At 38.7% G+C, this 16,701-nt stretch overlaps 1 protein-coding gene across 7 annotated transcripts in view; it reads left to right on the forward strand.

Annotated features, from left to right (window-relative positions):
• The window catches only part of KCTD18 (potassium channel tetramerization domain containing 18), a 38,304-nt gene extending 26,365 nt beyond the window's left edge, over positions 1-11,939 (forward strand). For 6 of the 7 annotated variants that reach the window (XM_073807423.1, XM_019939182.2, XM_019939183.3 and 3 more), the window contains 2 exons: positions 418-520; positions 9,437-11,939. In XM_073807423.1, coding sequence (XP_073663524.1) covers positions 418-520; positions 9,437-9,944 — 611 coding nt within the window. In that variant the 3' untranslated portion in view covers positions 9,945-11,939. The remainder of the gene's footprint in view (positions 1-417; positions 521-9,436) is intronic. The other variant, XM_073807427.1, reaches the window with a different exon arrangement.
• Positions 11,940-16,701: the final 4,762 nt, after the last annotated feature.

A 16,701-nucleotide genomic window follows, 5' to 3' on the forward strand; every position in this document is an offset into this window, starting at 1 on the left:
TTCTCATTTAATTATCGCAGCAAGGTATGTACTATTATTGTCATCATTTCACAGATGAGAAAATTTTCCCAAGGTGATATGATTAGTGAGTAACAGAAATGGGATCCAGACCCAGGCAGTTTTGGCTCCAGTGCCTGTGCCCTTAACCAGCATACACTCAGTTGCCCAAGGTCTGTATAACGACCTCTGGTTATCAGTGGCAGAGCTGGGGCGGCTGGTAGCCAGCTCTTTCTGGACCCGGGTCATGAGCTATGCCACTATTGCCCTGACTCTTCTTGGGAGCACTTCCTGCTTATACTTCTCTTCATCAAATGGGAATCACGAACCTTAAACTTTTTCTGGCCGGTCTTATACAAAAGTGTTGCTGAGCCTTTGGCAGTGGACAGTGGTTCTCTAAATTGTCTTTTTATCTTCCAGGTGTTAGCTACTGGCGGGTGCCTCATGAACTGATAGAATGTTGGACTCTGGAAGAGCGGCCTTTACATGGAAGCCTACGTCACATGGCCCCAATTCGAAAGAGGTTATCTGTTCTTTGTTGATTTTTAAAAAATTAATCTATGACCTATATTTTTACTGCCTCTACTGGGGGAGTGAATAATGGTTCTTGACCTCATTGAGCTTATTAATCACCTAGGTGAATATTCTGCCTTACCATCAAAGTATAAATCTTTATTTATTTATTTTTGGCTGCATTGGGTCTTCGTTGCTGAGTGTGGGCTTTCTCTAGTTGCAGTGAGCGGGGGCTACTCTTCGTTGTGGTGCACAGGCTTCTCTGCGGTGGCTTCTCTTGTTGCGGAGCACGGGCTCTAGGCGTGCGGGCTTCAGTAGTTGTGGCACACAGGCTCGGTAGTTGTGGCTCGCGGCCTCTAGAGCGCAGGCTCAGTAGTTGTGGTGGACGGGCCTAGTTGCTCCACGGCATGTGGGATCTTCCCGGACCAGGGCTCGAACCTGTGTCCCCTGCATTGGCAGGTGGATTCTCAACCACTGCATCACCAGGGAAGCCCCAAAATGTAAATCTTGAGGGAATACCCTGGCAGTCAGTGGTTAGGACTCTGTGCTCTCACTGCCGAGGGCCCGGGTTCAATCCCTGGTCAGGGAAATAAAATCTCACAAGCTGTGTGGCGTGGCCAAAATAAACAAAAAAATCAAATGCAAAGTTACCAGAACTATGTAAAAAGTGGAAGTAATTCTTTAAAACTGAGTTATATGGTATGTTCTTTTTGGGAGACTATGATTTTAAAAATACTACTGGACACAGTGAGAATGCTGTGGTAAGTATTTTTCCCCACTAAAGTGAAATCCCAGATTTTACTGGCAATAGTCAAGAAATTTATTAGACTTAATATTTGAAATTTCCTGTGATTTATTCTGAATCCCTTTCTCCTTCCTGTTACCACAAATAACATTTTTATTTAGTAGTATTATCTTGTGTTCTATGAAATCATTAGCACTGAATTCACTCCACATCTGTGTCTTTCACTGTGGTTTAAGTACATTTAAAATTATATTTCATTTTCATTGTCTGGGTAGTATTCATGACTTTCAGACATTCTGATTTCTTGATCATCTATTCTAGAATTTGATTCAGGGCCCGTATGAAATTTCAGACTGCTTTCTTACTTTTGCCCTCTGGATCTTTCACAGGTGCAGAGAATTTTATTCAGTTTTTAGTAGTAAATCATACGTTAAAACAGATCTTTTTGCTTAAAGGCTCTCATTTTATTATCATTTATTTTGGTGTTCGAACTTATAGTTAGCAAATATTATTTGGGTCTAGAGCAGTAGTTCTCCATTGGGGACAGTTTTGTTCCCCAGGGGATATATTTGGTAACGTTTGGAGACACTGTCAGGTGGGGGATGTTGCTGGCATCCAGAGGGTAGAGGCCAGGGTTGCTTCTAAACGTCCTAGAATGCAGGGGGCAGCCCCCCATGACAAAGAATTGTTGAATCCCAAATGGCAATAGTGCTCAGGTGGAGCAACCTTGGACTAGAGTCCAGTGGAAGATGTGTACAAAATATAAAGCAAGCAGAAATGGTTTTATGGAAACTCTCCTCTGTGTTAGTTGTCTTTTTCCTCTGGGATTTTATTAAGTATCATTTTTGATTCATGGACCAGGTAACGATGACTTGGAAGCACTTGTGAGGTCCCAAAGAACCATTTCTCACCTACAAAATTTTAGTTATGTTCAGTAGAGTTTTGAGGTTGAATATATTATATTTCAAATCACTATGCTATTATGATCCCATTTCCAAAAATCAGAGTTCAGTATCTTATATTTGCCTCTGAAAACACAACAGTGCTGAGTCAGAGGAAGAAGACTTGGAGGATTGCCATTACACATGTTCAGAAGGTGATCTTCATGAAGTGAAACTGATGGAAGCAGTGGAAGGAGCAGGCAGGCTTTTGACAGTGGTTGCTTGACAGTTTGACAGTTTTAAGGTCATTTAAAATAATGTTCCATGTGACTTTTTTCCTTCATTTTGTTGGTATAGTGTATCATATTGACTGATTTGTGGATGTTGAACCATCCTTGCATCCCTGGAGTAAATCATCATGTGTGTTCCTTTTAATGTATTGTTGAATTCAGTTTGCTAGTATTTTTTTTTGAGGATTTTTTGCATTTATGTTCATCAGGGATATTGGTGTGTAACTTTCTTATGGCATCCTTGTCTGGTTTTGGTATCGGGGTACTACTGGTCTTAATGAATTTGAGAGTTCCCTCCTCTTTTGTTTTTTGGAAGTGTTTGAGAGGGACTGGTATTAATTCTTTGAAGAATTGGTTTGGTAGAATTCACCAGTGAAGCTGTCTGGTCCTGAACTTTTGTTTGTTAGGAGATTTCAATCTCCTTAGTAGTCATTGGTCTGTTCAGATTTTCTATTTCATCATGATTTAGTCTTGGTAGGTTGTATGTTTTTAGGAATTAATTCATTTCTTCTAGGTTGTCCAATTTGTTGGCATATAATTGTTCATAGTAGCCTCTTATTATCCTTTGTATGTCTATGGTATCAGTTTCAACATCTCCTCTTTCATTTCTGATTTTGAGTTCTCTCTTTTTTCTTGGTGAATCTAGCTAAAGGTTTGTCAATTTTGTTTATCTTTTCAGAAAATCAGTTGTTAGTTTTATTGATCTTTCCTATTGTCTTTTTAGTCTCTATTTCATTCATTTCTATTCTAATCTTTGTTATTTCCTTCCTTCTGCTAACTTTTGTTTGATCTTTTTCTAGTTCCTTGAGGTGTAAAGTTAGGTTGTTTATTTGAGATTTATCCTATTTCTTGAGGTAAACATTGCTATGAACTCTCTTAGGACTGCTTTCACTGCATCCCACAAATTTTGGTATGTTACATTTCCATTTTTATTTGTCTCAAGGTATTTTTTGATTTCTCTCTTGATTTCTTCTTTGACCCATTGGTTGTTCAGTAACTTGTTTAATCTCTATGTATTTGTGAATTTTCCAGTTTTCTTTGTGTAATTAATTTCTAGTTTCATACCATTGTGGTCAGAAAAGGAGCTTGATATGATTTCAGTTGTCTTAAACTTACTGAGACGCATATCATGGCCTAACACATGATCTATCATGGAAAGTGTTCCATGTGCACCTGAGAAGATTGTGTACTATGTTATTTTTGGATGGAATGTTCTGTAAATATCTGTTAAGTCCATCTGGCCTAACATGTCATTTAAGGCCAATGTTTCCTTATTGATTTTCTATCTGTAGGATCTATCCATTGATGTAAGTGGGGTATTGAAGTTTCCCACTATTATTGTATTGCTCTCTGTTTCTTCCTTTAGTTCTGTTAATATTTGCCTTATTTTTTAGGTGCTCCTATTTTGGGTGCATTAATATTTACAAATGTTATATCCTCTTGTTGGATTGACCTTTTTAAGATTATGTAATGCCCTTTTTTGTCTCTTATTACAGTCTTTGTTTTAAAGTCTATTTTATCTTATATAAGTATAGCTACTCCAGCTTTCTTTTGATTTCTTTTGGTTTGCATGGAATATCTTTTCCCATCCCTTCACTTTCAGTGTGTGTGTGTCCTTACACTTAAGTGAGTCTTTTGTGGGCAGCATATAGATGGGTCTTGTTTTTTGATCTATTCAGCCACTCTGTGAATTTAATCCATTTGCATTTAAAGTAATTATTGATAGATATGTACTTATTTCCATTTTGTTGATTGTTTTCTGATTGTTTTTATAGTTCGTCTCTGTTCCTTTCTTCTCATGCTCTCTTCCTTTATGGTTTGATGACTTTCTTTAGTGGTATGATTATATTCCTTTCTGTTTATCTTTTGTGTATTTACTATAAGTTTTTGCTTTGTGGTTACCATGAGGCTTACATATAACAACTTGTATCTATAACAGTCTGTTTTAAGTTGATAACAACTTAAGTTTGATTCCATTGTAAAGCTCAACATTATACTATCCCCTGCCACGTTTTAGGTTTTTGGTGTCATATTTTACATCTTTTTATATTGTGTATTCCATAACTAATTATTGTAATCATAGTTATTTTTATTACTTTTTTCTTTTAACCTTTATACTAACTTTATAGTGATTAATATACTACCTTTACTATATATTTACCTTTCCAGTGAGATTTATTCTTTCATATGTGTTGTTACTAATTAGTGCCCTTTCTTTTCAGCTTAAAGAAGTCCCTTTAACACTTCTTGTAAGGCCAGTTTAATGGTGATGAACTCCTTTAGCTTTTGTTTGTCTGGAAAACTCTTTATTATTCCTTCAATTCTGAATGGTAATTTTGCTGGGTAGAGTATTCTTGGTTGGATTTTTTTCTTTTACTACTTTGAATATATCATGCCACTCCTTTCTGGCTTGCAAAATTTCTGCTGAAAATCTCCTGATGGTCTTATGGGGGTTCCTTTTTATATAACAAGTTATTTTTCTTTTGCTGTTTTTAAGATTTTCTCCTTGTCTTTCACTTTTGACATTTTAATTATAATGTGTCTTAGTGTGGGTCTCTTTGAGTTCATCTTGTTTGGAATTCTCTGGACTTCCTGGATCTGGATGTCTCTTTCCTTTCTCAGCTATATAGTTTTCAGCTATTATTTTTTCAAATAAAATTTCTTCTCCTTTCTCTCTGTCTTCTTCTGGGAGCCCTATAATGTGAATGTTAGTCCATTTGATGTTGTCCCTTAAGTCCCTTAAATTATCTTCACTTTTTTTCCATTCTTTTTCTTTATTCCTGCTTTTATTGGGTGAATTCCACTGCCCTGACTGAGTTGACTGATCCTTTCTTCTGCTTCATCTGGTCTGCTGTTGAACCCCTCTAGTGTGTTTATCAGTTCAGTTATTGTATTCTACAGCTGCATGTAAATTTCCCCTTCAGGAGACACTGGCACTTTGGAGTGTGGCAGAAGGTGGGTGCAAAGATAGCACCCACCCTATGAGGTCTCTGGGAAAGATTATAGTCAGCCCCTAGATGCGTGTTTAATTAGAAGTCTGCCCCTCAGGCTGCAGTCATGATGATCAGCTAACAGACCTCCTTCACGGAAAGACTGAGCTTCTGGATCTGTTGCCTCTTGTTGTGTGCTGGGGTGGTAGCTGTTTAAGAACTCTTTCTCCATTGGTTACAGTCCTGTGGGACCCACAAGCATAAGCCCTACTGGCCACCAGAGCCATGCAACGTAGAGGTGTCTCTTGGCAGCATTTGCAAAAATTGGGGTACCAGACAAGGCTATGAGCTCCTTTCTGGGTTAACACCAATTGTTACAGTCCCATGGGACCAGGAATGCAAGCTCCACTGGCCTCCAGAGCCAGGCAATCAGGAGTTGTCCCCTGGCTAAGAGCCATAAAAAGTGAGGGTTCCAGATGAGTGTAAAAGCTCTCTTCCGGGAAATACTGGTGCTCTGGAGCACAGCAAAGGGAGAGCATGAAGATGGTACCTGCTAGTCTTCATTCCCAGAGAGTGTTCCAGCAGGCTTCTAGATGTGTGTGTTAAATTAGACGCCTGCCCCTCAGGCCAGCACTTTTCTATCAGCAGGTGAGCTACTTTACTGTTTAAGTCTGAGTGCAATTGGCCGCTTTTGAACTGGGCCCTGGGGTGGGTGAATCTGAGCATGTGGACCCTTGAAGAGCTGTTTATCAGATTGCTATAGTCTTGTGGGCCTCGGGACTTGAACCCTGTTGATTTTCAAAGTTAAATGTTTTGGGGGCTCATCTCTCAAGTGCATGTCTTAAAAACTGGGGAGCCCGATATGGGGTTTGAATCTTTCCCTCCTTAGGGAGAAGATGCAGGTTTTGACTTTCTTCCTGGTTGCGGATTACTGCATTGGGGGACGGGTTTATGGCAAGATTGTGTTCCAGCTTCTCCTACCTGCTTCAATGTTGTTTTCTTCTCAGTTGCCCAATATGTAGTTGTCACTCAGCCGGCCTTTAGGTTTTATTTAAGAGGAAATTGTTCCATATTTAAGAGGAAATTGTCCTGTTCCATATATACAGGACACCCTGTAAACTCAGGGTGTCCGTTGAAGGTGAGTTCAGTATCTTCCTATGTTGTCATCTTGAACTGGAAACAATCTATCAAATGGTTTTTATATCATATCAAAAATCATATGATCATCTCAATAGACGCAGAAAAGATATTTGACAAAATTCAGCATCCATTTATGATAAAAATTCTCAGCACAGCAGGTATAGTGAGGATGTACCTCAACATAATAAAGCCTTATATGACAAGCCTACAGCAAACATACTCAGTGGTGAGAAGCTCAAAGCATTTCCTCTAAGATCAGGAATAAGATAAGGACCCCCACTCTCACTGTTTTTACTAAACATAGTATTGGAAGTCCCAGCCAGAGCAATTAGGCAAGAAAAGTAAATTAAAAATATCCATATTGGAAAGGAAGAAGTAAAACTGTCACTGTTTGCAGATGACATGATATTATATATAGAAAACCCTAAATACTCCACCAAAAAACTGTTAGAACTAATAAACAAAATCAATACACAAAAATCTGTTGCATTTCTATATGCTAATAATGAACTATCAGAAAGAGAAATTAAGAAAATCCAGTTTATGGTTGCATCAAGAAGAATAAAATGCCTAGGAATAAATTTAACCAAGGAGATAATAAAAAACCTGTATGTTGAAAACTGTAAGACGTTAATGAAAGCAATTGAAGAAGACACAAATAAATGGAAAGATAGTCCCTATTCATGAATTGGAAGAATTAATATTATTAAAATGCCTGTATTCCCCAAAGCAATATACAGATTCAGTGCAATCCCTATCAAAATTCCAATGACATTCACAGAAGTAGGACGAACAATCCTAAAATATGTATGGAACCACAAAAGACCCTAAATAGCCAAAGCAATCTTGAGAAAGAAGAACAAAGCTGAAGGCATCATGCTCCCTGATTTCAAACTATATTCCAATCTATAGTAATTTAAATGGTATGGTATTGGCATAAAAACAGACACACAGATCAGTGGAACAGAAGAGAGAGACCAGAAATAAACCCATATATATAGGCCAACTGATTTACAACAAAGGAGCCAAAAATATACAATGCGGAAAGGTATCTTCAATAAACGGTGTTGGGAAAATTGGATATCCACATGCAAAAGAATGAAACTGGACCACTATCTTACACCATACTACACAAAAATTAACTCAAAATGGATTAAAGACTTGAATGTAAACCATAAAACTCCTAGAAAAAAAAATAGGTGGTAAGCTCCTTGACATAGGTCTTAGTGATGATCTTTTAATCAGACATGAAAAGCAACAGAAGCAAAAATAAACAAGTGGGACTACATCAAACTAAAAAAGCTTCTGCACAGCAAAGGAAACCATCAACAAAATGAAAAGGCAAACTACTGGATGGTAGAAAATATTTGCAAATCATATATCTGATAAGGGGCTAATATCCAAAATATATAAAGAACTCATACAGCTCAATAGCAGAAAAACAAACAATCTGATTCAAAAATAGACAGAAGATCTGAATAAACATTTTTCCAAAGAAGACATATAGATGACCAATGGGTAATGAAAAGATGCTCAACATCATTAATCATCAGGGAAATGCAAATCAAAACCACAATGAGATATCACCTCATGCTAGTTAGAATGGCTGTCATCAAAAAGACAGGAAATAAATGTTGGCAAGGATGTGGAAAAAAAGGAACCATTGTGCACTGTTAGTGGGAATGTAAATTGGTGCAGCCACTATGGAAAATAATGTGAAAGTTCTTCAAAAAATTCTAAGTAGGACTAACATATGATCCAGCAATTCTACTTCTGGGTGTCTATCCAAAGAAAGCAAAAACACTAACTCATAAAGATATATGTACCCCCATGTTCATTAAAGCATTATTTACAATAGCCAAGATATAAAAACAACCTAAGTGTCCATTGATGGATGATGATATAAAGAAATTGTGGTATGTGTGTATATATATATATATTTGCAACAAATGGACCTTGAGGATATTATGCTAAGTGAAATAAGTCAGACAGAGAAAGACAAATACCATATGAGCTGTCTTTTATGTGGAATCTTAAAAACAAACAAACAACAAACAAACAAACAAAATCCAAAGCAAAAAGACAGGGAAATGTTTGGTAGTTGCCAGAGGTGGGGGGGGGGGGGGCAGTGGGAGAAATGGGTGAACTGTTTTTTGTTTGTTTGTTTTAGTTTAAACAAAATGAATAAAAAATAAATTAAATAAGGTAAAACAGTGTTTCCACTTCAGGCTTTTTATAGTGAATGGCAGCTCAGCTGAGGAATCTTTGAAGGTTTGTCCAATACTTCTCGAATTCAAAAACCGTCTAACTATACCATGAGTTCGACTATTCTAGCAGTTCCCAAAATGTGTTCCATAGCATGATAATTTTACTGGGTGCCAAAGGGTGCATTACAGAATGATTGGGAAATATGGATTCAACAAAGCTAAACAAGTGTCTTTAGTATAGAATCTTTAATTTGTTAATATAGAGTTTAAAGCTTTAGGAGGAGAATAACATATGCAGTAGCATTTCTCAAGTTTATTTGTGAAACCCTTTTTTCCTCAGTAAATCTCTTGAAACTGCTATTCTGGGAAAAACAACTTGAGATACTCCTGGTTATCCTCTGGATCACATCAGAATTTGTGAGAACTGAGTAATGTGCTGTGTAATTCCAGTGTCACGCTCCAAATTTTAACTTGCTGGTATTAAAATTATGTGTGAGTTTGAAAGAGTGTATTCCAGTTGAAACAATCTTTTGTAAACTTGCTAATTTACTTATTGACCTTGGTGGGAGATGAGAGATGAGGTAGGTTGATACCTCTTGGCTCAAATTCTTGACGAAAACCTTTTTATTCACCCTGAAGGTAGACTTTGGAGACGTTTTCATTAGTTACATAACCTGTAACTGCTGGTTTACAGGACCAGCTGTTTGACAAGAACCTGCTTCTCTATTTACAGGCGACTGATAGCGCCCAATGAAGAGGAAGAAGGAGGCGTGAACTGTAAGACTGGTCCTAAGCCAGTACGATTTTTGGGGCCTTCCACCAGCACCCAAATTAAAGTCAAGAACTCGGCTTCCGTCAGGGTGCCTCCGGCCAGTGTACCGCAGCCCTGGTCCCGGGCATCCGTGAACCCGGCTGCAGGAGGAAGGGCAGCTCAGCGCTCTGCACCGTTGAAAGCCCCGTCCCCGGTGGGCACAGGCCTGCCCGGGCATCCCCAGGCTGCCCACGAGACCGGGGGTGCTGAGAACGGGGCCATGCACCCACCTCCAGCTAAGGTTCTGCTCTGCGACAAAAAGGCCACCCCGCACCGAGTGATAAAACTGAAGCGGACTCCCTTGTGCGCTACGGGGCCTTCAACGCCCGCCTGCACCGTGGCCAGGCCGGCAGGGCCCACAGAGCCGAACCCCGACGCCGCCAGCGCCCTGGGCACGCGGACTGAGAACGGGCAGGGCCAGGCCGATTGATGGAAACGGGGACTCAGGGTGTCCCGTTTGCCTCTCCGAGCTTACAACCTGTTTAATACAAATAAGCGGCACTCTTTCCCGATGCAGTCAGGATGAAAACTTGTTTCTTTCTATTTAGGGTGAATTGTGTGAAGTAGGAATGGAGGAGGGAGACTGTAAGTGGTTGGGCCTATTTTTACTTCTCATTTTCCCAACGTTTAAATTATTTGTCTAGGGATGGTTTTAATTTCAGGTTTTTTAATGTGTGTGGGCTTTTTTTTTTTAATGTTTAATTGGTATTAAGGCAACAAAACAGTAGAGCAAAATCATCCCTAGCAAGTCCACTTTGTTGCTGAAATAATTATAGATTTTAGGCACTTATTTAATGTTACTCATTGCAGCCCAGGGATAGGAGTGAGATTTGGGCTTAGCTTTCAGTCTGGTGAAATAGAGAGGGTGATATTAGTGCTTCCCAGTGCTATGTCCCAGATGGGGGGAGATTTGAGAGAAAATGTAGATCAAGGTGAACTCCCTGCAGGGCACTCTCAGTCTCAAAAGGTAGCATGAAAAGAAATGAGGGGGAGGGGGAAAAAAGACAATAATTTGAGATCACACTTTGACTTCCACTTAATGGAACAATTTTCTTTCCTAGATTGGCTTTTCTTACTCTTTTCCTAGCAGATTTAGTTATACCTCGCAAGAAGATTTCTTGGAATAAGAACTATATAACATGTCATGGAATGAACTGTTAAAATATTTTTTCATTTGGGTAGTGAAGTTTTGAAAGTACTTTGAAGAGAAAGTTTAACTTTTTAACTAAAGTTAATATTTTTTTTCAGAAATGACCATTAAAGAGTTATTCTGATGATACAATATGATTTTTTATCATACAGTTTCCACATAACTTGAATTTAATATTTTAAAACAGAGTATTTTGATTAATCTTCTATTTTTTCACAACTATTTAGTTGTATGTGTTTACACGTACATGTTATGTTTTATAATTGGATCACATATTTCTATCTTCAGTGAGCAGTATGCCGTCAGTGTGTTAAAAATAAGTTCATAAAGCAAGGTACTTTTTACTCAGTGCTTATCATTGTACTTTTACTGGTTTAAAAGAGTAAAGTAAATATACTCAAAACATTACTTTTTACAAAATAAAAAAACCCTTTCCGTAAAAAGTGACATTTTTCTGTGACTGTACTTATTTTTAAGCCTTGGAGCCCTTTGGTAGTTTGAAAGCTTGTTCGTTTATATAGGTTATCTATTTTTGCTCACAAAATTGCTTTCTTATCTAGTTAATGTATGAAATCGTTAAACCGATTTTGGATAGCTATCCAAATACCAGCAGCCTTTTTAAAGTAAGTGGTTTATTTGGCTAGAAAAAGTGAATATTTAAAACTAAAGATTCATGAATGATATTCCCCTGGGGAATATATAAAATATTCAGTCACCTTGCAAAATACTATTACATAGAATCCAGGTCTTCTGAAAATTAAAGACCATAGTGAGTTTTGAGAACTTCCGTTTAGGATATTATTGGTATTGTTTGATCTACAACATTTTGAATTGCTGATTCATGTAAGAAAATTTTATACTAATAGACGTGTATTTTACACATAATAAACATTTGTCTGGAAAGGAAACATGTTGAAGGTTAATCATGGTTGATTCAGTCAACAGCCTGCATTTCTTTACATCAAGTAGTTTAAGGGACGTCTATTGAGCACATTTGGCTTTTATAAGAGGAGAGTTTTTGGAATAACTATTGGGCCATGGTTCAGCTGAGGTGGATAGGGACAAACCATCCCTTATGGGTATCAGGAGTCAAAATCAACTTCAGAATGCTCCAGTAACTTGAACATTTCTTTATTTGGGTGTGGTTCCCTGGGGATTAGGTTCATTTCGCATGAAGACACGTTTTTCCTAATACCAGACTCCGTAAGCATAAGAGTTGGTAACTCATCATAACCCATTGGTCTTCCTGGAAAATAAAAATTTTTTTAAAGGAAAGCATGTTTTATAAACAGTGATTCAGTGTCATTACTTTGGAAAAGTAGGTTTGTGCAGTTGTTGGATCAGAGGACGCAACAGAAATTCTGAATGGTAAGTAGAGTATTTAGGTACCGCTCATATTAAAAAAGATAATTGACTATGTCCTTCCAGGCAATCTGTGTTGAAATCTGGTTTGCCCTGATTAAAACTGGTTAATTATAAGGTGGAGAGGCTAAGGCTGGCAGTAGGAATCTACTGAAGGATTTGTTTCATTTGTATTTTTAAATAATAAGTTTTTGTTTCAATATTGCTTTATGTTAGTTTATGAAGTATTTTCATATATTTTATTTCACTGTGTTCAGTTTGCTTTTTAGTTTCAGAACAACATAATGAAGGTAGTCTTTTCCAGTCCTTTAGAGATCGAGAAAATGAGGTTCAGTAACATAAAGCCTGTACAGTAATGCCCGCCCCTTCACACACACATTTTAGCCACGTAATCTAATTTCACAGAATGCCACAGCAGCACTGATCAAAGGAAAAGCCAGAGGGAGGAAGTAGATGTCAAATTGTGGATTTGTTTAATATTTAAAGCTTTTGAACAGGAAGGTATTATGGTGTTAGGATCACATGTCTGACTTCTACTAGAGAGTGACTGCCACCTCTGTACTTGCAATGCCTGGTACACCGTAGGCCTCGGGTAAATTGCTGACAGGGCAACGCCCCCTCCCGCAATTATTTTATAAACTGTACCTGGTAGCGGTCTTTGGGGGCGCAGAAACTGATTTCCGACCTTGCAAAATTTATCCTGTCAGAACAAAGGAGATGCTGGCGGAAATCCCTTAATTTGGTGATTGTTGCTAATGACCACAATTACCGTTAGTAATGATGGTAACAGTTATATAACTTGTCAAGTTGTTTAAAGTAATTCAGAGACATGGCTCGTGAGACCCCAGAGAGGTCAGACAGATACTGCCTGACTTCTGAGAAAGGAAAAAAGCAGTCTGGCCCCTCTCCTCCTGCTTTACTGCCCCTGCTAGACTTGCTGATGCAATTTCTTTTTCATTCACAGACTGAATCCTATTGCTTCCTTAGCGAGTGCTAACATTGAAAAAGTTGTTGATTCACTTCCCAATCTATGGTTAAATACAGTGTAATTATTATCAACTATACTTTGATTTCTAAAGAAGGAATTAATGTACAAGCATATTTGGCTTTTCCTGAGAAATTGTTCATAGAAGAATTTTTATTTAAATAGCATTTTGAATGTGCACAAAAACTTGAGGTAGTAAATTGTTCAGTAAAGGGAAAAATGCTAACAGTTATATGAATATGAGGTACCTTATAAAGGATTGCCTTATTTATACCTGCAATCCCTTTGAACAGCTTTAATCTACGTTTGGTAGGATGTTGGTTAGAAACTAAGTAGAAAATATGAACTTAATAAAATGAAGGGAAAGAGCTTTTACTATAGCAAATGAAAAATATTTTTAAATGATTTACATATGTGTATTCCTAAGTTAACCAGGAACTTTTTAATTATGGGAAATACTGTCATTTTCCCATATGCTGAAACTCTCCCTTGGAAACTGTCAACAAGTTGCTGAATTCCTCAGCCAGTGAGGAGTGGATGAGTGATTCTTTGTTGAGGGCTGCAGTTTTCACTCAGATGAAATCAAATGCAGGATTTCAAGCATGTAGTACAGCCAGAAAAGGAAACATCATGAATAACTAACAGAAAAAAAAGATTGGTTTCCAGCTGTTTTCAGAATTTCATATCCACGGAATTTGGTTGGTAGAGCAGCCAAAGAACCGTTTTCACTTATAGTCCTGTCAGCCTCATGAGCTACACATGGTTTATATTGTTACAGAAAAGCTAATTTTTCTTTGTTCACATGTGTTGCCTCAGACAGCCCATACACATTTCATATTTGCTGGCTAGACACTTCCTGATGTAAGCTGTGGCTAAGACAAACATACTTTCACAGTAACTGTCAATCAATATTCTGTCCTACTTGTTTATTTAACAACTTTTCATTTTATAATGTTGCTTCTCATACTTTCCTTTCTTTGACCCTAAAACCTTCATTACCTTAGTAAAATTGTGCTCAGCTACAGGAATGAATCTGAGGGCCTGAAGCTTAGAAGAGAAACTTGTTTTAAACAGCACTTTATGGAAAGAAAGAGATTGGAAAAAGTTGGAAAGGTTTGCTAAAGTTGGAAAAAGACAAATATTGCTTCCTTCTGCCAAGATTTCTTAAAAATTTGGACATTCTGCTTCAATAGCAGCTCTTTCAAGAACTTATGCCCTAATTTCTTGGTTTGGAAGATGTGGAAACCCAGCTTCTATGTAGATGACATGAATAGCCCAAGGACATCAGAAATTGTACATTTAGACTCCTGCTGTGGGCCAGACAGTCTGGATTTGATGACATAGGCTGAACCAACCAGGAACCCAGAGTAGCTGGAGGAACAAGGCACAGTGTCTCTGCTCATCCACCGTTTCAGTTTTCTTTCTCCAAAGCCCCTGGACCCTCCAGATCAGGGCTTTTCAACTGTGACACTGTTGGCATTTTGGACTGGATAATTCTTTATTGAGGACGACTGTACTGTGCACTGTAGGTTATTGAGCAGCATCCCTGCCCCAGTTGTGACAATCAAAATGTCTGCAGACTTTTCCAAATGTCTCCTGGGGTTGGGGGGTTGACACAAAATCGATTACCCCCAGTTGAGAACGATTGCATTAGCTGGGTGACTTAACCTGTGCAAAATACTGGTAACTATTTCTCCTAATTGCGGGGTGTGGATGAGTAAGAGAATATTAGAGCTGTCAATCACAGGAAAGAGTGGAACCCTGGGAATTGAGGGGGAGAATGATACTGAAGGATGTCTTAAGCCTGCCAATTTAAGAATTCGATCCTGCTAGCTCTCACTTACATTTCTGGTTTTGGTATAATATTAGAAACATTTTTGTTTGCTGTTCTAACCAAGCAACTATCTAATAAAAACTAAGATGTACCCTTCTAAGCCCTTTATTTGTTAACTTATTTAATACAGCAACCCAATAATGTAGGTATATTATTATTATCCCCATTTTTCAGATGGAGAAACTGAAGCACAGAGGGGTTTGGTAAGCCGCCTTGCATCTAGTATGAAGCAAGGGCAGGATTCACGTGTATGTCATCTTACTCGAGTCCAGGCCTTTAAGCACTATTTTAGGCCCCTTCTTATAGGAGCTTGACATTCCTCCCAGAGATGAGCTAGCCAGGACTTAGAAAATTTGTGTGCCTCATAGCTATTTATCAAATACTGTTTATTTGTTTTAGATTTAGTTATCAAATACTGTTCTAGTGCTTTCTAAGGGTATGCCAGGTATCAACTCTTTGCCTCTTGGTTCCAAATCTACTCTTCACTGCCCTGCTGTGATCCTGGAGCTGGACCCCCTAAGCACTTCCCTTTAGCCAGCTGGCTTTGTCACTGGAGGGACACTGCAGCAGGAGGGGGCTTTTTCCTGGTTCCATGAGTGTCCCTGTGTTCTTGCTCCTGCAACAGGTGCTTGGCTGGGATATGGGAACCCCAACGGGTCCAAGTTTCAGCAGCAGCAGCTTCCTGTCCTGTGGGTCTCCTGGCTGGCTCCCCAGATAATTCAACAACACTCCTGCAGGAAGCTTCCTGGCAAGTTTTGCTGGCGCACCAGCAGGATTCCCAGTGGGTTCCGTGGCACCCCTGCAGGTGGCCCCCTGGTGAGTCGGCCAGCTCCTCCAGGGAAAGCTCCTCGGTTCTCCAGTGCCCTGGGGGGCGGGGCTTCTCCCTTGCCAGTACTTCAGGGGGCTTCTTGGCCTCTACTGGGGCCACAGGGTCACCCTCCCTCACAAGGTCAGAGTCTCAGCCTTGGGGGCAGGGGTGGGTGGGGCAGGGAGTTCTCCCAAACTTGTTCTTTCCTCTGCCTCAAGCTCTAGTAATAGCCATCCCAGTACCTGCTATTCCTGTTTTCTTTAGTAGCTAATCCCCTTACTAATAATTACTTCGTATATACATGCATTTCTCTCTATATAAAGCTTCCCCATATAAATTTATAAAGTGTCTCCAGTCACATTACTCTGTGGTTGCTGTCTCCCTACAAAGTACCAGGCATTACTCCAAGTGCTTTGCAAAGATTAATTTATTCAATCCTTGTAACAATCCTTCCAGGTAGGTATGGTTATTTGTCTCAATTACCCATGGAGAAATGGAGGTATTGAGATGTTTAGAAACGTGTTTACACAGCCAGCAGGTGGTGAGGCCCAATGTGAATCCAGGCAGTCTGCACCAGGGTCAGAACTTTTGCTGCTGCTCTCTTCCCACCTTCTCTAGAATTGATGTACTGGATTATTTTGCACGAGCCACTTAGAGTCCAGAATTTTCTAGGAGTATGAGAGAAATACTAGGGGTCATTCTTTCATAGCTGCTCTCTCTTCCTTGTATTTACTGAGTACCTACTGTGTCTCAGGCATTAGCAGAGGGGTAATGACATTATTGGACAGCTTGATGACAATAATTTACAAAAAGTGTGTGTTCTCTCAAAAGGCTGGGAATAAGTAAATCTAACTCAAACTTAAGTTAAAAAAATAGAATAGTTTTCTGTTTTTGACAGGAAGTGCTTTTTTGTTTTTTGAAGCTGAAAAAGAATTTATTATTTTTATTTATATTTTTTTATTGGCAAAACAAATTCTTTTTTTTATACAGCAGTTTCTTATTAGTTACCTATTTTATACATATTAGTGTATATATGTCAATCCCAATC

This window comes from Tursiops truncatus, chromosome 7, assembly GCF_011762595.2.
Source record: "Tursiops truncatus isolate mTurTru1 chromosome 7, mTurTru1.mat.Y, whole genome shotgun sequence".
In the NCBI taxonomy this organism is placed as follows: domain Eukaryota; kingdom Metazoa; phylum Chordata; class Mammalia; order Artiodactyla; family Delphinidae; genus Tursiops; species Tursiops truncatus.